General features: G+C 36.1%; 7 protein-coding genes, 1 long non-coding RNA gene and 1 pseudogene across 9 annotated transcripts in view; 7 read left to right on the top strand and 2 right to left on the bottom strand.

The window, feature by feature from the left end:
• Positions 1-19: 19 nt before the first annotated feature.
• LOC132170717 (probable glutathione S-transferase) lies at positions 20-2,170 on the top strand. The gene is made up of 2 exons (XM_059581803.1): positions 20-539; positions 1,626-2,170. Exons 1-2 carry the CDS (start codon positions 195-197, stop codon positions 1,971-1,973), a joined length of 693 nt encoding a protein of 230 aa, XP_059437786.1. The 5' UTR covers positions 20-194; the 3' UTR covers positions 1,974-2,170.
• A 1,604-nt stretch (positions 2,171-3,774) lies between these two features.
• On the top strand, positions 3,775-5,450 carry LOC132170721 (probable glutathione S-transferase parC; annotated as a pseudogene).
• A 1,286-nt stretch (positions 5,451-6,736) lies between these two features.
• Positions 6,737-8,926, top strand: LOC132170296 (probable glutathione S-transferase). Of its 2 annotated transcripts, XM_059581221.1 has the most exons (3): positions 6,737-7,171; positions 8,087-8,460; positions 8,579-8,926. In XM_059581221.1, exons 1-2 carry the CDS (start codon positions 6,857-6,859, stop codon positions 8,432-8,434), a joined length of 663 nt encoding a protein of 220 aa, XP_059437204.1. In that variant the 5' UTR covers positions 6,737-6,856; the 3' UTR covers positions 8,435-8,460; positions 8,579-8,926. The 2 variants fall into 2 exon arrangements, with proteins under 2 accessions (XP_059437204.1, XP_059437203.1); XM_059581220.1 differs by lacking the exon at positions 8,579-8,926 and having other exon boundaries at positions 6,740-7,171; positions 8,087-8,571.
• Positions 8,927-9,859: 933 nt separating this feature from the next.
• On the top strand, positions 9,860-11,868 carry LOC132170297 (probable glutathione S-transferase parC). Its single transcript, XM_059581222.1, has 2 exons — positions 9,860-10,287; positions 11,281-11,868. Exons 1-2 carry the CDS (start codon positions 9,973-9,975, stop codon positions 11,623-11,625), a joined length of 660 nt encoding a protein of 219 aa, XP_059437205.1. The 5' UTR covers positions 9,860-9,972; the 3' UTR covers positions 11,626-11,868.
• A 1,330-nt stretch (positions 11,869-13,198) lies between these two features.
• On the top strand, positions 13,199-14,229 carry LOC132171784 (probable glutathione S-transferase parC). The gene is made up of 2 exons (XM_059583183.1): positions 13,199-13,684; positions 13,831-14,229. Exons 1-2 carry the CDS (start codon positions 13,370-13,372, stop codon positions 14,161-14,163), a joined length of 648 nt encoding a protein of 215 aa, XP_059439166.1. The 5' UTR covers positions 13,199-13,369; the 3' UTR covers positions 14,164-14,229.
• Positions 14,230-15,213: 984 nt separating this feature from the next.
• On the top strand, positions 15,214-17,466 carry LOC132171786 (probable glutathione S-transferase). The gene is made up of 2 exons (XM_059583185.1): positions 15,214-15,653; positions 17,021-17,466. The coding sequence occupies exons 1-2, from the start codon at positions 15,339-15,341 to the stop codon at positions 17,354-17,356; spliced, it is 651 nt and encodes a 216-aa protein (XP_059439168.1). The 5' UTR covers positions 15,214-15,338; the 3' UTR covers positions 17,357-17,466.
• A 100-nt stretch (positions 17,467-17,566) lies between these two features.
• LOC132171785 (glutathione S-transferase U22-like) lies at positions 17,567-18,994 on the top strand. Its single transcript, XM_059583184.1, has one exon. The coding sequence runs from the start codon at positions 18,598-18,600 to the stop codon at positions 18,958-18,960; it is 363 nt and encodes a 120-aa protein (XP_059439167.1). The 5' UTR covers positions 17,567-18,597; the 3' UTR covers positions 18,961-18,994.
• Positions 18,995-20,580: 1,586 nt separating this feature from the next.
• On the bottom strand, positions 20,581-22,100 carry LOC132171788 (uncharacterized). Its single transcript, XR_009439067.1, has 3 exons — positions 22,011-22,100; positions 21,672-21,744; positions 20,581-20,766 (listed from the first exon to the last, which is right to left on the bottom strand). It is a non-coding gene; the product is annotated as an uncharacterized LOC132171788 (long non-coding RNA).
• A 580-nt stretch (positions 22,101-22,680) lies between these two features.
• Positions 22,681-23,317, bottom strand: part of LOC132169879 (RNA polymerase II C-terminal domain phosphatase-like 1) — a 4,626-nt gene continuing 3,989 nt past the window's right edge. The window contains exon 8 of the mRNA XM_059580827.1: positions 22,681-22,686. Coding sequence (XP_059436810.1) covers positions 22,681-22,686 — 6 coding nt within the window. The remainder of the gene's footprint in view (positions 22,687-23,317) is intronic.

The raw sequence follows: 23,317 nt of genomic DNA, 5'->3' as shown, positions 1-23,317 counted from the left end.
GACTTGGGCACGAAGTAGAACAGCCACCCATCCATAGGAAAGAAAATGCATAGAAAACGACACAAGTTTGAACAATCGACCCACCTTCATTGTCCGAGGGCTGTCGCGTCACACATCTTTTTGGCTCCTCTATACGTCCCACTTTTCTTCCCCCCCCAAGTTGCGTTGCTTCAATCTTTTTGAGGCTTGTGACAATGGCGGACGAGGTGGTTCTACTGAGTTTCTGGTCCAGCATGTTCGGGATGAGGGCGAGTATCGCGCTGGCGGAGAAGGGGATCAAATACGAGCATAAGGAGGAGGACTTCTTACAAAAAAAAAATAAGGAGGAGGACTTGTGGAACAAGAGCGATCTGCTTCTCAAGATGAACCCGGTTCACAAGAAGATCCCGGTTCTCATCCACAACGGTAAACCGGTCTGTGAGTCCCTCATCATCGTTCAGTACATTGACGAGGTCTGGAACGACAGGTGTCCACTGCTGCCCTCCGATCCTTACCAGAGAGCTCAAGCCAGGTTCTGGGCTGATTTCATTGATAAGAAAGTACGTATATAGTCTTACCTTCTCTGCAATTTTTTTTTTTTTCTTCTAATGTTATTTTGATTTTTTCAAACGAAAGAAACTAATCCCAAGGCAGTAGCAGCTCAAAAGATTTTTGTTTATTTATTTTCATTGATTAATTTGTAGAGTCATAAAACATCTCAATATATAGTTGCCTCCGTTAAAATTTCAACTCTCTGTTTCTTACGTTTTTGTTGTATTTGGGATAATTAGATCTGGACTATTTAATTTTAATGATTATAATTTAAAAACTTTATTTCTATGGGGAATAACAAGATCTAAGCTATTAATTAAAAATAATTGTTGGCTCGATTTTCCAACAAGACACACTCCAAGGGCAGTAGATTAAACAAGGGAAACACAAGAGAATAAGAAGAATAACTTGCTGCAGAAAATGAGTAAAAGGCAAGAGAAAAACAGGGGAAAAAACAGGGAGAGGAGGAACAATTTTCTGCAAGGGACTCGGCTCTTTCTTCTATTTTTCTTCTTCTTCTTGTTTGAGTATATTTGAATGACCCTAAAATTAGGGATTTGATTATGATTAATGAAGATTAGATTAGCCTAATTTAGGGATTTGATTATAATTTGATCACCCTAAATTAGGGGATTTGATTAATCTTACATTTATGTATAAGCTCTATAAATAGAGCATTCTGTATTGTAAACAATCATTCAATAAGAGTATAATGTAGCCTTTGGGCTTTATCTGTAAACATAGATCATAGACCAAAGTCATCAAACCACGTAAAATCTTGTGTCTTATTTTATTGTTCCGCAATTTATTATTTCATTAAGAATTTCTTTACTTCTTACATTTTCATTTTTCTGCAGCTACACAATAGCTACACAATACAAAAGATAAAAGAAACCTTTTACAAAAAGAGTTCTACAACCACACACGTGGCTTCACAACACACACAATTTCACCTACTACAAACTAGAGTTTAATAAACACAACTAAAGATAAAAGTTGACAAGTCAAAGCACATTAGTTTGTAACAATAATGAACAAAATTTTATGAATAGTGCGAAACTATAATTATAATGTAATGGGAGTGCAAAATGCAGGTGTTCAAATTTTCGAGGAGCTTATTCTCCGAAAAAGGAGAAGAGCAACTGGAGGCAGCAAGGAAGGATTTCTTGGAAAGTTTTAAGACATTGGAGGGAGAGCTTGGCGAGAAGCCTTACTTTGGGGGTGAAATATTTGGGTTTGTCGACATTGCTCTCATCAGTTTCTACAGCTGGTTCTATGTGTATGAGACTTTTGGGAAATTGAGCATAGAGGCTGAGTTCCCCAAGATCATTGAATGGGCTAAGAGGTGCCTGCAGAAGGAGAGTGTCGCCAAATCTCTTCCTGACGAGAAGAAGGTTTATGAGCATGCCTTGAATTTGAGGAAGAAATTGCATTTGGAATAGAGTAAATGGTCTTGTGGGATTGTTTGGTGTCTATGTCCTGACTGAGTGTCATGTCAGAAGAGCATGTATGTTTGGTGTGTTTGGTTTTCATGTGTTGTTGTGTCCTCTTGTTTCATGAAATTAATTGTACCTTTCTACTATATATAGGAATAAGAAAGACACTTTGTTGCGGCTTTCTACAAGAGGATTGATATATATATATATAAAAAAACCAAATAAGAACAAAACCACCAAATTATTTAAGTTAATTCAAATTTTTTTTTTTTTAATAATATTTGCAGCAGCCACTCCCAGCCCATCTGGGGTGGCTCACCGGCCACCTCAGATGGGCTGGGCGTGGCCTACGCAGCCACCTCTGCCCTTGGGGTGGCTGGCCCCATCAATTTATTTAAAAAAAAATAAAAATAAAAAATTGATTTTTTAGGGTTTAGGTGGAATAATTTGGTGTGACTTGATGGGTGGTGGGCACACAGGGGTGGGTTTACACCACCTCCTTATAGAAGTCACTATATATATATATTCTTTTCTTTTTGAACTTTATTTTTTTGGCCTTTTATTCTTTGTATAAGAATGAAATAAACAAATATTTAACAAAAGAGAGCCCTATTATTTGGATGGGCCGTAAGTTTTTCCAGTTTCTAATGAGATATTGACACATCATTTAAAAAACACTAAATATAATAACTATGAATGCACGAGATCTTATGAAGAAAAAAAAAATACACTATTAACAAAAAGGCTCAACCAACTCTTTAGCCTAATGCCACCGCTAGATTCTAGTCAAAGCCACCGCCCAATATGCACACCACCAACAGATGGGACGCCGGACTACCCAAGCTCCATCCCACCACAAAACTGCTAGACCCAATCCAAACTATGTTAACTGGGGTTCGGGGCAGCTAATGGTGATGGCCGGCATACATGACAACCATAGCTACGGCTAACAATAATAGTTAAGATTTCTAGGGGGCATAAAATGTTATACATATTTTTAAGTATTTACTTTTAAATATTTATTTTCCTACGCGAAAATAAAATTCGTGAAAATTCTTGACGTGGAAGTACTTGTAGATCTCCACCAGGATAATTTGTATATTATTCCCATAATATATATATATATATATATAAAACGACACAAGTTGGAACATGTAACCCATTCACCATCAGTGTAAACCCTTGATCCATTATATAAGAGGGTGTTTGGCAAACCCCCTGGTTTTACAAAGTAGTGTACACCTCTGGGTTGGTGCCTTTCCATCAGGTACGGCTTGTGGTTGAACAGAGTGACCCAGCCGGTAAAACAATACAAGTTGGAACATGTAACCCATGCACCATCAGTGTAAACCCTTGATCCATTATATAAGAGGGTGTTTGGCAAACCCCCTGGTTTTACAAAGTAGTGTACACCTCTGGGTTGGTGCCTTTCCATCATGTACGGCTTGTGGTTGAACAGAGTGACCCAGCCGGTTTGAAAAATGAAAGTGTAAATAATTTTTATTTTGCTTCTTAAAACATCTTACACAAATAATTGTTTATCTTTTAGAAGGGCATAATTGTCTTTTAACAAAACATGGCTTGTCACATACATGGTTAACCGTGATAAACCGCAGCATGGTCAGATGGCACCAATCGAGGAACAGTACCATGGGAAGCGGGAGAATGTGCTGCAGCTTAAGTAAAAGCCCGACACAACCGCATACTCCGAGCCCGAGGACTATCCCACTCCCACATCTTTTTGGCTGGCTGCCTCTATAGACTATCCCACTTTTCTTTACTCCCCAAGTTGCTTCATTGCTTGACAATGGCGGGCGAGGTGGTTTTGCTGGATTTCTGGCCCAGCATGTTTGGGATGAGGGTCAGGATCACGTTGGCTGAAAAGGGGATCAAGTACTAGTACAAGGAGGAGGACCTGAGGCACAAGAGCGAGCTGCTTCTCAAGATGAACCCGGTTCACAAGCAGATCCCGCTTCTCATCCACAACGGGAAATCGGTCTGTGAGTCCCTCATCATCGTTCAGTACATTGACGAGGTCTGGAACCACAAGTCTCCGTTGCTTCCCTCTGATCCTTACCAGAGAGCTCATGCCAGGTTCTGGACTGACTTCGTTGATAGGAAGGTAGTCCGTCTCTGCAATTTTCTTTTTCATGGGTATTTTTATTCTTTTAATTATTTATTTATTTATTTATTTATTTATTTTTTGTATGTATAACAAGCTAGGCTTATTAGGTTAGATTGACAAGATTTCGTTAAACAACTATCATATTAAAGAATCATAGAAAAACAATACTTACATCTCCTTCAACAATGTTTTTTTGTTGTATTTGGAATAATAAGATTTGAGGCTCAGAGCTATTTAATTAAAAATAATGATTAAAAACCTTTTTAACCCAAGTGGTTTAACAATTTTATTTTTTGTATCTTAGGATTTAGTTATCACATGAGGTACTTCGGGTGCATAAAGACGGAGATGATATCTTTGTCTAATTTCCATTCAAAATTTGATTGAATCCACGTCAACGCCCCTAAAAACGCGACACGTATCCATGTACTTAATTAAAAATAAAATTAAATTAAAAATTAAAAACATTAAAAAAAGTAAATTAAATTAATTTTTTTTTAAAAAAAAAAAAAAATTGTTTGAAAAAAAGGGTGTCCGCAAGCCATACCAAGTTGCATAATGGGGGTGGCCGAAACCACCCCCGTTTGGCTTAGGGTGGTTTCGGCCACTCCAGACCAGTCGATTTAGGGGTAGCCAAACTACTCCCATGGCCCATGGGGGTGGTAACAACCCTTTTTTCTTTTCTTTTTATCATTGGTCTTTTGGGGTGACTGAACCACCACTAGATCGGTGGAGTGGCTGAAGCCACCCTAGGCCAAGCGCGCCACCCCCAATAGCCTTGGGGGTGGTTTCGACCACCCCCATTTTGCAACTTGGGGGTGGCCGAATCACCCCAAAACGACTAATTAAAAATATATAATGATTAGAATTTCAAGAAATTATTTGTACGTGGGATAATAAGATCTAAAATAGATATTAAGAAATTTTAAAAAAAATTATGATATTTGAATAATTAGATTATTTATTATAACTATGTATTTGACCACTTCATGCACGTGACTGCAAAATGCAGGTGTATGGAATTGGGAGGAAGTTATGGGCCACAAAAGGAGGAAGAGCAGGAGGCAGCAAAGAAGGAATTCTTGGAAATATTTAAGACATTGGAGAGTGAGCTTGGTGAAAAGCCTTACTTCGGGGGTGAAACATTTGGGTTTGTTGACCTTTCCTTCGTCACATTCTACAGTTGGTTCTATGTGTATGAGACTTTTGAAAAGTTCAGCATGGAGGCAGAGTTCCCCCAAATTGTTGCATGGGTTAAGAGGTGCATGCAGAAGGAGAGTATCGCCAACACTCTTCCTGGCCAGAAGAAGATTTATGAGTTTGCCTTGGAGTTGAAGAATATCTTTGGTTTGGAGTAGAGTACGTAAATGGTCTTGTTGGATTGTTTCGTGTCTGTGTCCCGAGTGTTATGCAAGAAGAGCATGTATGTTTGGTGTGTTTGGTTTTCATGTGTTACGTTGTTGTGTCTTCTTGTTTGATGAAATTGTACCTTTCTACTATAGGAATAAGAAAGACACTTTGTTGTGTTTGCTAAATGTTGGGTGAAAACGAAATTGTGCCTTTCTACGACAGGAATGATTTATATCTATCTTCTTTGCGTTTTATCCATTGTCTAAGAAGGAAAAGATACAAAAATTTAACAAATTCTATATCCAGTTTTGATTTCAAAAAACAAAAAAAAATGAATTAATGAAAATTTAGCTGCAAAAAAGATTAATCAAAGCAAGATAGGATTGGAGAGCAATAAAGAAAAATGGATCGAGACCTCAATATTTAGAACGCAAGCATAACTTTAATTTAAATAGATGCATAAGAAAGGGGTGGTTTGTCTGATTAGGGAATATATGGTTCATAGGGGGTGATTAATTTGACCACCCCAAATCTGGTCTTAGGAAGAGGTCGAACCACCCTTTTGGACAAAATCGATGGTTTGGCCATAACTAACTTGCAATTTGTCTTTGGTTCATGTGTTGTTGTACGTGTCTTCGATCTTGTGTGATGAAATTGTACCTTTCTACTATAGGAATAGAGGAATGCTTTTTGGCATTCTATCAAAATGCTAAAGTGAAGAGATGGTGGGTAGATGATTGCTAGAATGCATTGTAGCATTCTTCATAGGAATGAGAAAGACACTTTGTCACAAAGTGCCTTTTTACGAGAGGATTTATATATATATATATGACCCTTAGATAAGACAAAATTAAAAAATATGATCATTAGGAAAAATACAAAATTTTAAAAATATTATCATAAGAATAAGACAAATATTAAAAAATATGACAATTAAAAAAATACAAACATTCAAAATTATAAAAGTTAAAGAAAGAATAAAGAAATTTTTGAAAAAAAAAATTAAAAAAAATTATTAAAATGGCGAGACAGCTAAAATGCTTTAAAGAAATGGATACGCACAAAATCTATGAGAAATGTTAGGCTTACAAATATATTTTATAACATAATGTAACACAATATAATCGAAAATGAAATAAATTTATAGCCCGCCAGCCGTCGGCTTACGTGATGCATTTGCCATTAGCTGAAACCATCATCTTTTTCAGGACTTGGGAACGAAGTAGAAAAGCCACCCATCCATAGGAAAGAAAACGACAAAAGTTAGAACAAGTTAGATGCATAGAAAACGACACAAGTTAGAACAATCAACCCACCTTCACTCTCGCGTCACACATCTTTTTGGCTCCTCTATACATCCCAATTTTCTTCCCTCCCAAGTTGCGTTGCTTCAATCTTTTTGAGGCTTGTGACAATGGCGGACGAGGTGGTTCTACTGGGTTTCTGGCCCAGCATGTTTGGGATGAGGGCGAGTATCGCGCTGGCGGAGAAGGGGATCAAATACGAGCACAAGGAGGAGGACGTGTTTAACAAGAGCGATCTACTTCTCAAGATGAACCCGGTTCACAAGAAGATCCCGGTTCTCATCCACAACGGTAAACCGGTCTGTGAGTCCCTCATCATCGTTCAGTACATTGACGAGGTCCGGAACGACAGGTGTCCACTGCTGCCCTCTGATCCTTACCAGAGAGCTCAAGCCAGGTTCTGGGCTGATTTCATTGATAAGAAAGTACGTATATAGTCTTACCTTCTCTGCAATTTTCTTCTTTTTTTTCTTCTAATGTTATTTTGGATTTTTTCAAACCAAAGAAACTAATCCCAAAGTAGTAGCAGCTCAAAATAATTTTGTTTATTTATTTTCATTGATTAATTTGTAGAGTCATAAAACATCTCAATATATAGTTGCCTCCGTTAAAATTTCAACTCTCTGTTTCTTACGTTTTTGTTGTATTTGGGATAATTAGATCTGGACTATTTAATTTTAATGATTATAATTTAAAAACTTTATTTCTATGGGGAATAACAAGATCTAAGCTATTAATTAAAAATAATTGTTGGCTGGATTTTCCAGCAAGACACACTCCAAGGGCAGTAGATTAAACAAGGGAAACACAAGAGAATAAGAAGAACAATTTTCTGCAGAAATTCTGCAGAAAATGAGTAAAAGGCAAGAGAAAAAACAAGGAGAGGAAGAACAATTTTTTGCAAGGTACTCGGCTCTTTCTTCTAGTTTTCTTCTTCTTCTTACATTCTCATTTTTTTGCAGCTACACAATACAAAAGACAAGAGAAACCTATTACAAAAAGAGTTCTAGAACCACACACGTGGCTTCACAACACACATTTTCACCTACTACAAACTAGAGTTTAATAAACACAACCAAAAATAAAAGTTGACAAGTCAAAGCACATTAGCTTGTAACAATAATGAATAAAATTTTATTAATTACACTATGAAATTACTTAAGAAATTTAAAAAAAATAATGATATTTGAATAATTAGATCACTCATTAGAATTTACTATTTCATAGGAAAGATTCATTTAGCAATGATGACTCTACTATGGATTTGGCCAAACTTTATGAGATATTATGAATAGTGCAAAACTATAATTATAATGTAATGGGAGTGCAAATTAATGCAGGTGTACGAATCTTCGAGGAGCTTATGGACCGAAAAAGGAGAAGAGCAGCTGGAGGCAGCAAGGAAAGATTTCCTTGAAAGCTTTAAGACATTGGAGGGAGAGCTTGGCGAGAAGCCTTACTTTGGGGGTGAAACATTTGGGTTTGTCGACATTGTTCTCATCAGTTTCTACAGCTGGTTCTATGTGTATGAGACTTTTGGGAAATTGAGCATGGAGGCAGAGTTCCCCAAGATCATTGAATGGGCTAAGAGGTGCCTGCAGAAGAAAAGTGTCGCCAAGTCTCTTCCTGACGAGAAGAAGGTTTATGAGCGTGTCTTGGATTTGAGGAAGATCTTTCATTTGGAATAGATTAAATGGTCTTGTGGGATTGTTTGGTATGTATGTCCTGACTGAGTGTTATGTCAGAAGAACATGTATGTTTGGTGTGCTTGGTTTTCATGTGTTGTGTCCTCTTGTTTCATGAAATTAATTGTACCTTTCTACTATATATAGGGATAAGAAAGACACTTTGTTGTGGCTTTCTACGAGAGGATTGAGATATATATATATATATATATTCCACTCAAAGCCACCGCTCGGCCAGTATTCACACCACCAACAGATGGGACGCCGCACTTCTCAAGCTCCAGCCCACCACAAAACTGCTAGACCCAATCCAAGCTATGTTACCTGGGGTTCGGGGCAGCTGATGGTGATGGTCGGCTTACATGACAGCCATAGCTACGGCTAACAATAATAGTTAAGATTTCTAGGGGGCATAAAATGTTATACATATTTTTAAGTATTTACTTTTAAATATTTATTTTCCTATGCGGCAATATAATTCGTGAAAATTCTTGACGTAGAAGTACTTGTAGATCTCCACCACGATGATAATTGAAGTGTTGAAAGGCTATTATTTGGTCCTTGACCTAAAATATGTTATATGTTTCACTACAAAAATATGTCGGTTGAAAAAAAAAAAAAAATAGTGTAAGAGCCAAAAGTGAGAAGAATAATTTGTAAATAAAAATAAAAATTATCCCCATAATATATATATAGAAAACGACACATGTTAGAACATGCAACGGTTGCAACCCACCTTCAGTGTAAAGGGTGTTTGGCAAACCTCCTCGTTTTACACGGCACTGTACACCTTTGGGTTGGTACCTCTCCATCAGGTACAGCTTGTGGTTGAACAGACTGACCCAGCCGATTTAAAAAATAAAGAGAAATGCTAGAGGCTCAACTTAAGTTCAACTTTTGCCTTATTTTTTTATTTAAAAAAAAAACTAAATATCAAATGAAAAAAATGTGTGAATGAATAATATCTATTTTTGGTCCTTCTTTTATTTGCTATTTTTTTAAAAATACAAAATTATATTTTTCTTCATAAAAATGTCATTTTTATTATTTTTAAAAATACCAAATAAAGGAATGAACAAAAATAGATATTATTCATTCACACATTTTTTCATTTGATATTTAGTTTTTTTTTAAAAAAAAATAAGACAAAAGTTGAACTTAAGTTGAGCCTCTAAGTTAGATACCTATCGTCCCTAAAAAAAAAAAAAAAAAAAAAAGAAAAAAGAAAAAGTGTAAATAATTCCTATTTTTCTTCTTCAAAACACCTTACATAAATAATTGTCTATCTTTTATAAGGGCATAATTATTTTTTAACAAAACATGGCTTGTCATATGCACGGTTAACCGTAATAAACTGCAGCATGGTCAGATAGCACTGATCGAGGAATAGTACCGTGGGAAGTGGGGTACTGCGCTTAAAAGCCCGACACAACCGCATACTCCGAGCCCGAGGACTGTCCCACTCCCACATCTTTTTGGCTGGCTGCCTTTATAGACTATCCCACTTTTATTTACTCCCCAAGTTGCTTCATTGCTTGACAATGGCGGACGAGGTGGTTCTGCTGGATTTCTGGCCCAGCATGTTTGGGATGAGGGTCAGGATCGCGTTGGCTGAAAAGGGGATCAAGTACCAGTACAAGGAGGAGGACCTGAGGCACAAGAGCGAGCTGCTTCTCAAGATGAACCCGGTTCACAAGCAGATCCCGCTTCTCATCCACAACGGGAAACCGGTCTGTGAGTCCCTCATCATCGTTCAGTACATTGACGAGGTCTGGAACCACAAGTCTCCGTTGCTTCCCTCTGATCCTTACCAGAGAGCTCATGCCAGGTTCTGGGCTGACTTCGTTGATAGGAAGGTAGTCCGTCTCTGCAATTTTCTTTTTCATGGGTATTTTTATTCTTTTATTTATTTATTTATTTTTTTGTGTGTATAACAAGCTAGGCTTATTAGGTTAGATTGACAAGATTTCTTTAAACAACTATCATTTTAAAGAATCATAGAAAAACACTACTTACATCTCCTTCAACAATGTTTTTTTGTTGTATTTGGAATAATAAGATCTGAGGCTCTGAGCTATTTAACTAAAAATAATTGTTAAATACCTTTTTAACCCAAATAGTTTAACAATTTTATTTTTTGTCCCTTATGATTTAGTTATTACATAAGGTACTTTGGGTACATAACGAGGGAAATGATACTCTTGTCTAATTTCCGTTCAAAATTTGATGAAATTTACGTCAATGCCTCTAAAAACTCAACACGTGTCCATGTACTTAATTAAAAATAAAATAATAATAATAATTTTTTAAAAATTAAAAACATTAAAAAAAGTAAATTAAATTAATTAAAAAAAATTGTTTGAAAAAAAGGGTATCCGAAAGCCATACCAAGTTGCAAAATAGGGGTGGCCGGTGGTGGTTTCGGCCCACCCCAAACCAGCCGATTTGGGGGTAGCCGAACCACCCCCATTGCCCATGGGGGTGGTTCCAACCTTTTTTTTTTTATTCATTGGTCTTTTAGGGTGGCTGAACCACTACCAGATCGGTGGAGTGGCTGAAATCAGCCCAGGCCAAACGCGCCACACCCAACAGCCTTGGGGGTGGTTTCGACTGCCCCCATTTTGCAACTTGGGGGTGGCCGAACCACCCCAAAACGACTAATTAAAAATATATATTTCTATTTAATTAAAAATATATAATGGTTAGAATTTCAAGAATTTACTTGTACGTGGGATAATAAGATCTAAAATAGATCTTAAGAAATTTTAAAAAAATTATGATATTTGAATAATTAGATTATTTATTATAACTATGTATTTGACCACTTCATGCGCGAGTGCAAAATGCAGGTGTATGGAGTTGGAAGGAAGTTATGGGCCACAAAAGGAGAAGAGCAGGAGGCAGCAAAGAAGGAATTCTTGGAAATATACAAGACATTGGAGAGTGAGCTTGGTGAAAAGCCTTACTTCGGGGGTGAAACATTTGGGTTTGTTGACCTTTCCTTCGTCACATTCTACAGCTGGTTCTATGTGTATGAGAATTTTGGAAAGTTCAGCATGGAGGCAGAGTTCCCCCAGATTGTTGCATGGGTTAAGAGGTGCATGCAGAAGGAGAGTATCGCCAACACTCTTCCTGACCAGAAGAAGATTTATGAGTTTGTCTTGGAGTTGAAGAAGATCTTTGGTTTGGAGTAGAGTAAATGGTCTTGTGGGATTGTTTCGTGTCTGTGTCCCAGGTGTTACGTCAGAAGAGCATGTATGTTTGGTGTGTTTGGTTTTCATGTGTTAGGTTGTTGTGTCTTCTTGTTTGATGAAATTGTACCATTCTACTATAGGAATAAGAAAGACACTTCGTTGTGTCAGCTAAATGTTAGGTGAAAACGAAATTGTGCCTTTCTACGAGAGGAATGATTTATATCTATCTTCTTTTCTTTTGCATTTTATCCATTGTCTAAGAAGGAAAAGAAACAAAAACTTAACAAATTCTATATTCAGTTTTGATTTCACAAAAAAAAAAAATGAATTAATGAAAATTTAGCTGCAAAAAAGATTAATCAAAGCAGGATAGGATTGGAGAGCTAGCAATAAAGAAAAATGGATGGAGACCTCAATGTTTAGAACGCGACAATAACTTCAATTTAAATAGACGCCAAGAACACCACAATACATATATAAGAAGTGGGTGGCTTTGCTGTTTTGGAGGTGGTCAAAAGGGGAGTGGTCCAGCAACTATTAATTTGGTCTTTAAGATAAGCCAAACCACTCCTATGACCAAAAGGGTTCTTTTGGCCACAACTAACCTACTTTTGGGTGTGGTTGAGTTACCCGGGTCCGGGTGTGAGGAAGCTAGTGGTGGTTCGGCTTCTCCTTTACCTTTGTATGTTGTCGAACCACCCTTAACAACTAAAAAGGGTCGTTTGATCACCTTCAACATATATACCTTTAAGAGGTGGGTAGTGTACACTCCGACTGAATTTATACACGGTCAATAATGTACTTGCATATTCCATGCATGTGACGTTACTACTTGACCATAATGATGCAGTGGGAAAAAAATAAAAATAAATAAAAATTGTTCATTTGAATGCCAATACTCTCGAATGAATATACTTCATAAATATATATCAAAGTCATTACATGTTTAGGGTGTGTTTGTTAAAAAACTTGAAAAATGAAGTGGATCGAAACTATAGTAGATTTGATTGATACGAGGAAAAAAAAAAGTAAGAATGTTTTGTATGAAAAATTGAAATAAAAAAAAAAAAAAAAAAAATCAGCCAATTACAATAAATAGTTAGATTTCTAGAGTGAAAAATGTTAGTCGTTTATTTTTAAGCATTCATTTACTGACGTGGCAATAAAATTCGCAAAAAATCCTCATTTGGGAGTAGTTGTACGTAGCACTCCACCAGGCACCAAGGATAATAATTGAAGGGTCGAAAGGCGATTCTTTGGTCGGCATCTATGCCGTTCATCTTTGGTCGGCATCTTAAGACACATGCACCTCCTCCTCGACCACGTGTCTTCAGCAACACGTGAAGTTTATTACGTATAAACTTGCTCTTGTTTATTTGGGAAAAGGTTTAATTAAAGGTGTCAACTTTGTATTGCGAAAGGGACTCTCATACAAGATATTTTATGTGAGACTTCTTTACGGCTTAACTGGACAGACAAATGTAATGTAAAATATCTCATAGTGCCAATCTACTCATTGCCATACGACAGAAACACTGACGTCGTATTGGCTTCGGAAGTAGCTGGAAGGAAAGAGAATACAGAGAAAACGACAAACCAACCCACCTTCATTACAAAACCTTTCATACAAGTATCGATGGATTCCTGTGACTGTGAGTGAAAGCCCAAAACAGTCAGCTGTCAGCCCACGTTTCTTTGCTCTCCAATTAGTTGCTTAAATCATCTTTTGTCGAGCTGTGTGACAATGGCAGATGAGGTAGTTCTGCTGGATTTCCGGCCCAGCATGTTTGGGATGAGGGTCAGGATCGCGCTTGCTGAGAAGGGGATCGAGTACGAGTACAAGGAGCAGGACCTGAAGAACAAGAGCGAGCTGCTTCTCAAGATGAACCCGGTTCACAAGAAGATCCCGGTTCTCATCCACAACGGCAAGCCGATCTGTGGGTCCCTCATCATCGTTCAGTACATTGACGAGGTCTGGAACGACAGGTCTCCATTCCTGCCCTCCGATCCTTACCAGAGAGCTCACGCCAGGTTCTGGGCTGACTTTTTTGATCACAAGGTACGTACGTCTCTGCAATTTCTTTCCTTTTCTTTTTCTTCTAATGTTATGTTTTAATTTTTTCAAACCGAAATAGTAGGAGCTCAAATATTTTAGTTTTTATTTATTTAATTCATTAAAATTTTATCTGGGAGTGCAAAATGTAGGTGTATGGTGTTGGAAGGAAGTTATTGGCGACAGAAGGAGAGGAGCTGGAGGTAACAAAGAAGGATTTCTTGGAAATGTTTAAGACATTGGAGAGAGAGCTTGGTGAGAAGCCCTACTTTGGGGGTGAAACATTTGGGTTTGTCGACATTGCTCTCATCACTTTCTACAGCTTCTATGTGCTTGAGACATTTGGGGAATTCAGCATAGAAGCAGGGTGCCCTGAGATTATTTCATGGGATAAGAGGTGCATGAAGAAGGAGAGTGTCGCCAAGACTCTTCCCCACCAAAAAAAGATTTACGAGTTTTCCTTGGAGAGTATTGGACTAGAGTAATGCTACTCTTCTCAGAATTACAGAGTGTAGAAATGATAAATATATATCTATGTTTCTTTTCTTTTCTTTTCTTTTCTTTCTGAACTTTTCTTTTGCCCTTTATCCATTGTCTAACAAGGCAAAGAAACAATTTATTTATTTATTATTTTTTTTTAAACAAAATTTATATCCAATTTTGATTTAAAAAAATTGAATTAATAAAAATTTAACTGCAAAAAAATTAGTAAAAGGAGGATTGTCTGTGCAATATTTAGAATGCAACACTAACTTTAATATGGGCCACCCAAAACACCATATGACACATAAAAAATGGGTGACTTGACTTAACAGTTTGTGGGGTGGTCACCACTATGGACAAAAGCATGGTTTGGCTATTACGAACTTAACTTTTTTGGGTGTGGCTAAACCATTTTTTATGGCTAAATGGGTGATGGTTCGACTACTTTTAACATAACCTTTATATGCTGTGAACCATCTCCAATAACCAAAAAAATAGCTAACTTGACTACGTCTAACTAGCCTTTAGCAGGCGGTTGATGTAATGCTCTTACCAAATTTATATAGCATTGATACAATATTTGCATATTCTACGTGGTGCTATTACTTTACTTTAATGATTTAACGAAAAAAAAAAAAACATCTTTTGTTTTTTTAAAGGAGAAAAATACCTTTAATCCCACCAAAGTTTCAACACTTTTTTATTCTTTAGCCTCCAAATATTAAAACGTGACAATAAACCCCACTTTTACACATCGTAGCGCCACATTAGAAAAATTAAAAGAAAAAAAAAAGTTTTTAAATTGTCATGTGTGGTAGAAAGATGGTTAAAGTTCTTCAGAGGTAGCTCAATTGGTTGGAACCATGCTTAATGAAACAGAGATCACTAGCTCAAATCTCATTTCTCTCTCTTGTACAAACAAATAAAAAAACAAAAACAAAAAACAAAACAAAAAGAAAAAAAGAAAAGAAATATGGTCAAAGAGTCAAAATATCAAAAGCTCCCTAGGAAAGAAAATGCATAGAAAACGACACATCACACAAGTGTCACCAAACCCACCTTCATTGCAAACCTTATCCGCCTTCGATATGTAGAAGTCCGAGGACTGTCCCACATCTTCTTGGTCGTTCTATCCCACTTTTCTTTGCTCTCAAAGTTAGCTTCAATATTTTTGAAAATGGGGGACGAGGTGGTTCTGCTGGATTTCTGGCCCAGCGTGTTTGGAATGAGGGTCAGGATCGCCCTGGCTGAGAAGGGGATCGAATACGAATACAAGGACGACAACTTGAGGAACAAAAGCGATCTGCTTCTCAAGATGAACCCGGTTCACAAGAAGGTCCCGGTTCTCATCCACAACGGCAAACCGGTCTGTGAGTCACTCATCATCGTTCAGTACATTGACGAGGTCTGGAAGGACAAATCTCCGTTGCTGCCCTCTGATCCTCACCAAAGAGCTCACGCCAGGTTCTGGGCTGATTTTGTTGACCAGAAGGTAGAAAAGTCTGCAATTTCCTTTTTTAACTTTTTTTGCCTTCTAATTTTATTTTAATTCTTTTAAACCAAATAAGCTAATCCCAAATTAGTAGGAGCTCAAATATTTTAGTTTATTTATTTATTTATATTGATTAATAATTTAATATATAGAGTGATAAAATATCCCAATATTTGCCTCCGTTATTAGAACTTTAATTCATCGTTTCTTACGTTGTTGTATTTGGGATAATAAAATCTGAACTATTTATTGAAAATAATTATTATAATTTTACTGTGAAATTACTTAAGAAATTTGAACAATTCTGATATCTGAACGAGAATAACTTCAATCATGTGAAGGTGTAAATTGGGTATTTTTCTTCTTTGACAAAATACTTTATAGGCAAAATACTCATCGACAAAACCACGAGAGCCACAGTTATTGTTGATTTTAGAGACTCTAGTGTCGGAAACTCAAAGGTGGGTAGAGGGTGGTAACGGTTGTTTAGAGTTAATGGAAATATTCATGAAATTGATTTGAATTAAAGATATAATATTTTCATCTCTATTGTATTTAGTGTTCTTACATTTCTCTTAAAAACTGTAAATTAAAGACTGTAAAATGAGATTTCACGACACATCATCGTAGAAGAGACTCAATTTGAATAGTTAGATGATTTATTAGAATTGAGAGTCTAATAAATGAACCTTCATAGGAAGGTTCATTTTGATGATGGCTCTACTGTGTATTTGACCAGACTTTATGAGTTTTTATGAATAGTGCAAAACTATAACAAAGATTCGATAAAAATGAACACTTTTTTCTTTTTTCCTAATTGAAATGAGAGAAAAGTACTACAAGGAAGGGTCCTTCAACCTCTTGATCCAGATGAAAGAGAAAATGGGAAAACTTAAAGTCGGTAGCGGCCCATTTAACTAACGCATGTGCACGAAAATTGGTGTATCTAAACATTTCGAAGCATTCTAGCTTCGAAAGAGGGAAAGAACAACACTAATGTCAAAAATTACAGAAGCAAAATGCCAATAAGCAAAAAGAGAAGGCTGATTCACTGTAAGAACCACCAATAGCGCATCCCCTTCAAGGGAGAAAACATCCATAGCAATAAGAGCACCCGTGGCTTCTCCCAAAAGGAGCCTTGTAAACTCTCTTAATATTTCACTCAAATGTATTTATAAAGTATCTGCTGTGCAGAGAATTTGTTGCAAAGATAACTCTACAAAAACTAACATGCTCTTTATCTTATCACTCGTATCTTCAACTATACAATTTGATTTTGAATTCTTGCTGTCATCGTTCCTGAACTGATGGCGAGGTGATTATGTCGTAATAGTAATTACAATGTATAATACGAGTGCAAAATACAGGTATATGCTGTTGGAAGGAAGTTATGGGAAACAAAAAGAGGAGAGCAGGAGGCAGCAAACAAGGATTTCTTGGAAACATTTAAGACATTGGAGACAGAGCTTGGTGAGAAGCCTTACTTTGGGGGTGAAACATTTGGGTTTGTCGACATTTCTCTCATCACTTTCTACAGCCGGTTCTATCTATACGAGAGATTTGGCAAATTGAGCATGGAGGCCGAGTTCCCCAAAATTGTTGCATGGGCTAAGAGGTGCCTGCAAAAGGAGAGTGTTGCCAACACTCTTCCTGACCAGAAGAAGATTTATGAGTTTCACATGAAGTGGTTTGGATTAGAGTAATGGTCTGGCCAGAGTTACAGAGTATTGTCTGCTAAATGTAAGATTATATATAGCCTTTCTACCATATATAGGAATAAGAAAGATATAAGGCTTTGCTTGTTGATGCGTTTTACCGGGTGTCCTTTGTTTTTTGTTTTGAGAAATTCTACGCACACTCTCACCATCACACTTTTAAGTGCACATTTTTTGACTGGACATTAAAAATCACCATTGAATCCAAAATTCAATAGTGATATATTCAAAAATTCAATGGTTATTTTCAATGCTACATTAGGGAGTGTAATAGTGAGGGTATGCATAACATTTCTCTTTTGTGTTTGGTTTAAAAAAAAGAAACTTCTATAAGTCTTTTGTACCCTTTAATAAGAAAAGGGGTATGGTGTTGGAAGGAAGTTAATGGAGACAAAAGGAGAAGAGCTGGAGGCAACAAAGAAGGAATGCTTGGAAATGTTTAAGACATTGGAGAGAGAGCTTGGTGAGAAGCCTTACATTTGGGGGTGAAACATTTGGGTTTGTCGACATTGCTCTCATCACTTTCTACAGCTTCTATGTGCTTGAGACATTTGGGGAATTCAGCATAGAGGCAGAGTGCCCCGAGATCATTTCATGGGATAAGAGGTGCATGAAGAGGTAGAGTGTCGCCAAGACTCTTCCCCACCAAAAGAAGACTTACGAGTTTTCCTTAGAGAGGATTGGACAAGAGTAATGCTACTCTGCTCAGAATTACAGAGTACAGAAATGTGCCTGCATTAACTATTAATGAGGAATGATATATATATATGATCTTTCTTTTCTCTAGTTTAACTGCAAAACAATTAGTCAAACGAGGATTGTCTCTGCTATATTTAGAATGCAACACTAACTTTAATATGATTATGGGCCATTTATTTTAAATAAATGACCCAAAACACCACGACACATAAGAAAAGGGTGACTTAACCACTTTCTATGGCTAAATGGGTGATGGTCAATTACCTTCAGCTAGAAATGGCTAGTTTGATGCGGATGCTCTTCACGTTTTGTAGAAAGATGGTCAAAGACTCAAAATATCAAAAGCCATCCCTAGGAAAGAAAATGCATAGAAAACGACACAATTGTCCCCAAACCCACCTTCATTGCAAAACTTTCCTGCCTTCGATATATACTGAGCTACGTAGAAGTTCGAGGACTGTCCCACATCTTTTTGGCCGCTCCATCCCACTTTTCTTTTCTTCCCAAGTTGCTTCAATATTTTTGAGACAATGGCGGACGAGGTGGTTCTGCTGGATTTCTGGGCCAGCGTGTTTGGGATGAGGGTCAGGATCGCTCTGGCTGAGAAGGGGATCGAATACGAGTACAAGGAAGACGACTTGAGGAACAAGAGCGAGCTGCTTCTCAAGATGAACCCGGTTCACAAGAAGATCCCGGTTCTCATCCACAACGGTAAACCGGTCTATGAGTCCCTCATCATCGTTCAGTACATTGACGAGGTCTGGAACGACAAATCTCCGTTGCTGCCCTCTGATCCTTACCAAAGAGCTCATGCCAGGTTCTGGGCTGATTTTGTTGACCAGAAGGTAGAAAAGCCTCTGCAATTTCTTTTTTTAACTTTTTTTTCCTTCTAATTTTATTTTATTTCTTTTATACCAAAATAAACTAATCCCAAATTAGTAGGAGCTCAAATATTTTAGTTTATTTATTTATTTTTATTGATTAATATATAGAACGATAAAACATCTCAATATTTCCCTCCGTTGTATGTTCGTGGGATAATACAGGTGTATGCCGTTGCAGGCCGGCTCAACATATTTTGGGGCTTTAGGCAAAACTTTGAAATTGGGCCTAAATTTTTTTTTAAGTAACAAATTTTTTTTTTTTTAATTCAATTTTTTTCTTTTTTAAAGTAACATATATATATATATATAATAATAGATTTAGATACATCAATAACATTTTCATTATCTTCTAATTCTTTTTGATGAGTTTCTTGTTCATTTTTGAGTTTTTCACCTAAATTATCCTCAATATTTTGTTTATTGCTAATAACAAATTTATTTAGAGCTCATTTTTGAGATTCGATCAATTTGTAGATACATCAATAACATTTTCATTATCTTCTAATTCTTTTTGATGAGTTTCTTGTTCATTTATGAGTTTTTCACCTAAATTATCCTCAATATTTTGTTTATTGCTAATAACAAATTTATTTAGAGCTCTTCTTTGAGATTCAATCAATTTGTCTACTTTCATTTTTTTTTTATTTTATTTTTTTAAGTTTTTCATATCCAGATGCATATTTTCTAGTAGACATGTTTAATTAAAAATACTAACAAATTAAACAAACACGATTTATCAAAAAAAAAATTATGACTATAATAAAATAAATGACAAAAATAGAACAATAGAACCTGATTTGGCAAAAGAATTATGAAGCAGTTCTTGGAGATAGGACAAGAGACTTAGTCACTCGGAGTCGGAGAGGAAGAGAAAATGATGAGATAGGCAGAGAAGAAAAACTCAGAAAAGAGCAAGCAAAGAGGAGAGGTAAAGTGGAAAATATAGAGACTGATATTTAAAATGCTCATGGTTGACAGCAGTTTATATTTTTGGCTCTTGACTTTCCCTAGATGGCTAAATAATAAATAGAAAATAAATGGTAATATTTTATTTCTAACGTTTATATTTTCTCATCAAAAACAAAAAATTTCAATAAAGAGGGCAAGAGGATGAATGAATGATGTAGGCGTGTACTGTAGCGTCAGGAGCTTTAGGAAATTGGCGTAATGATGTATAAGGCTTTAATGCTTTGTCCTTTTTTAATTTATTTTTTGAATTATTTTTAAAATTTATAGTGAGCTTATTAATTGGGGTCTTATTAAATTGAGGCATTAAATTTGGATTAAAAAAATTTTTAGGCCCTATTAAATGACATTTGGGCCTTCAATTTTTTTTTTGGTCAAAAATAAATTTTTTTTAACTCAAAAAAAATTTTTTAGGCCTTATTAAATTGGAGGCTTTAGGCGAGGGCCTAACTCACCTAGGGCCTGAGCCGGCCCTGTGTCGTTGGTACGAAGTTATATGCCACAAAAGGAGAAGAGCAGGAGGCAGCAAAGAAGGATTTCTGGGAAATATTTAAGACATTGGAGAGAGAGTGTAACATCCCCAGCCCGTTAAGGCTGAGTTTGCCACTTTTCTTCTTTTACAACAAAAGTTCTTGCAAAGATCTATAAGGTCTATCAGAGTACTTGATTTTAAAGGATACAAAAAATGTATAAAACATTATTCAAGAGATTTTATTACAAGCGAAATTAGAAAACATTAAACTTTAGTTGCGGAATATCATATCATTACAATAACTTATATGAAAAGACTTTGAAAATTAATAATTATTCCCACCCCATTCCGGCCTCCTATTCCAGCATCCTTTCTACCTCAAAACAAGAAATAAAACTGAATGAGCCCAAAGGGGGCCCAGCAAGTAAAATCCACATCCATAAATAGTTTTACTCCTTGTTCTCAGTTTTGAAAATCATTTTCGCAAATAAATATAATTCTAGCCATAATAATATCTGTATGTACGGTTGCATCTCCCGTAACATATACATACTATTACATCTAGTAATAGATCATCGTTGTGAATCATCTTTATAAATCATCATCATAATGCATCATTATAAATAATCTTTGTAAATCATCTTAGCATATCTTCGTTGAAAATATAGTATCATTTTCTCATAATAAGTCCCATGTACACTATTACCCCTGTGCACGAGGGTTGCGGGTCCTTGTGACCATGGCACTGAACTGTGGCCACAGCCATGCCCGACCGTCAATTAACTCTTTCTTGGTGCACTCAACGGTCTAGTTGATGGAATACCACCTTCTCGCATAGCCTCCTTCAGTGGTTTCGCCTCCATCCGAGTATCGGTACCGAACTCTTCTCATTCTTACTTATCTTGGGGCCAAAAATACTCTCCTCCATACATGTGCCCTCATTTCATAAACATTTATCTCATCTCTTGTACTTTTCTTTGTACTTCTTTTGATGCATCTTAGGGCAACATGTAGGAGGGTTTATCATCATTTTTCTTTCTTATAATCATCATCATTTCTCAACTTTCTTTTCTCAAAATGGAAACATTTTTCAAATATAAACTTGTTGTACTTAGAAAGCGTTTAAATAAATAGAAACTTTCTAGATAATTCTTTTAGAAATCCTTCATGCATGCAACATAACTTCATAATACGTAAATAGAATAATCATTACAATTTAATACAAGAATATATAAATAGCATGACATGAAGTAATTTTAGAAGGGGTAGTGAATTTACTTACCTCTAGACTGAAGCTATGAGCAGTCTTTAAACTGCTAATTAATCATCTTGAAAAAATATCTTGTTGTTCCATTCTGTTTATTCACAACTAAATTAATAACAATTCACCAAAATCAATTAACTCCAGTCTACTCCTTTTGGGAAGTTAACCCATTAAAATCCAACCCAAAATATCTTATAATTCAGCCCAAGAATAGAGAATCAACTCATAAAACTAATTCAAAATTCTCTAGAGTGAAACCACCCAATATCATCTTGATTAAATCAAAAGGTTCTTATCTAAGACCCATTACTCAATTTAAAAATCAAATACCCATAGCTAAAGGACGAAGAAATTTACCTTTGAAGAACCCATTTTTATTATTCTGCAAATTTCTCTTTTGGCCATCCTCTAAATGTCTGTTTCTCCCCCTCAGCATCTCACCCTCTGTCTTCTCTTTCTTACATCCGTAAAGCTCCCTCTCTCTATCTTCTTGTTTCTTCCTCTCCGTTAAGTAGTAAAGCAATGAGAGTAGGTGAAGTCAAAGAAAATTTAAAAGAAAAGTTCAAAAGCCATGTGGTAAAAGAAGGAAGGAAGAAAAAGGAAGGAGTAATGAGTGGTAGTATTGTGGAAAGTGGGGGAAGAGAGGGGTTGGTCGTTGGTGTGCTGGAAAATAAGAAAGGAAGATAAGAAAGTGGGTGGGGGCCTCATGGAAAAAGAGAGGGGAGTGTGGAAAAAAAAAAGGAATAAATAAAGGAAAAGAAAGAAAATGGTGTGAATTATTGAAGGGTTCCGGTCCATTATTAACAACACTTTGGGCCCACTCCTTATTAAAATTATATCTAATCTCTTCTAACCATTCTCACACCATTCTTCATTTGCTAACACCAAATCAACTATCCCTCAAAGCTAACTTTCCTTCAAATGTATAATATGTATCATTATATCATCATATCTCTTAAAGTCACCAACTAAATTATCAAGCTATAATCTATCATAAACCTTAGGATGTATGATCTCAAATAAAACTTCATTCCTATAATACTCATATAATCCATAAATTCTTCAAGAACAAATCTCATCACTTAATATAATTATTAAAATAATATTATCTTCAATTTAATATCTTTAAATGAGGATTTTAAATCTGGGGCACTACAATCTTCCCTCCTTATTGAAATTTCGTCCTCGAAATTAAAGTCTATAATATTATCGTCCAATCTTCAAATTGAGCGATTTAGATTTAAAATATTTCTTTCAATCCTTCATCAAAGCCTACTCTCTTTTATCATATTGAAATTCCATCTCCTTCTTTTAGGAGTAAATCTTATTCACAGTCTAAAGTCTCAATTTCTGCAATCATTCATCAGTTCACACTAAAATCTTACCTCAAAATCTTTTCCATTTTTTTTTTTTTTCCAACCTCAATAACAACAATCGAGTTATTCATCAATAGTCCACAGTCAAGGTTTAAACATCAAATTAATAAATCATGTGATCAATAGTCCATACCTCCAAACATCATAATCCTCCTTGCAAGCCTGCAATAATTCTCTCGATCTAATTTAATCAATCTTATCAAAAAGGTGTAAAAAATCATTCCCGCCTATATTCTCTTTAGTATCTCAGTATTCCAAATCATGCATACGAAATTTTAATATGATGCT

Source organism: Corylus avellana, chromosome ca2, assembly GCF_901000735.1.
Source record: "Corylus avellana chromosome ca2, CavTom2PMs-1.0".
Taxonomy (NCBI): Eukaryota; Viridiplantae; Streptophyta; class Magnoliopsida; order Fagales; family Betulaceae; genus Corylus; species Corylus avellana.
The sequence above is the reverse complement of the archived record's forward strand: the minus strand, read 5'-3'. Positions and strand labels throughout refer to the sequence as shown.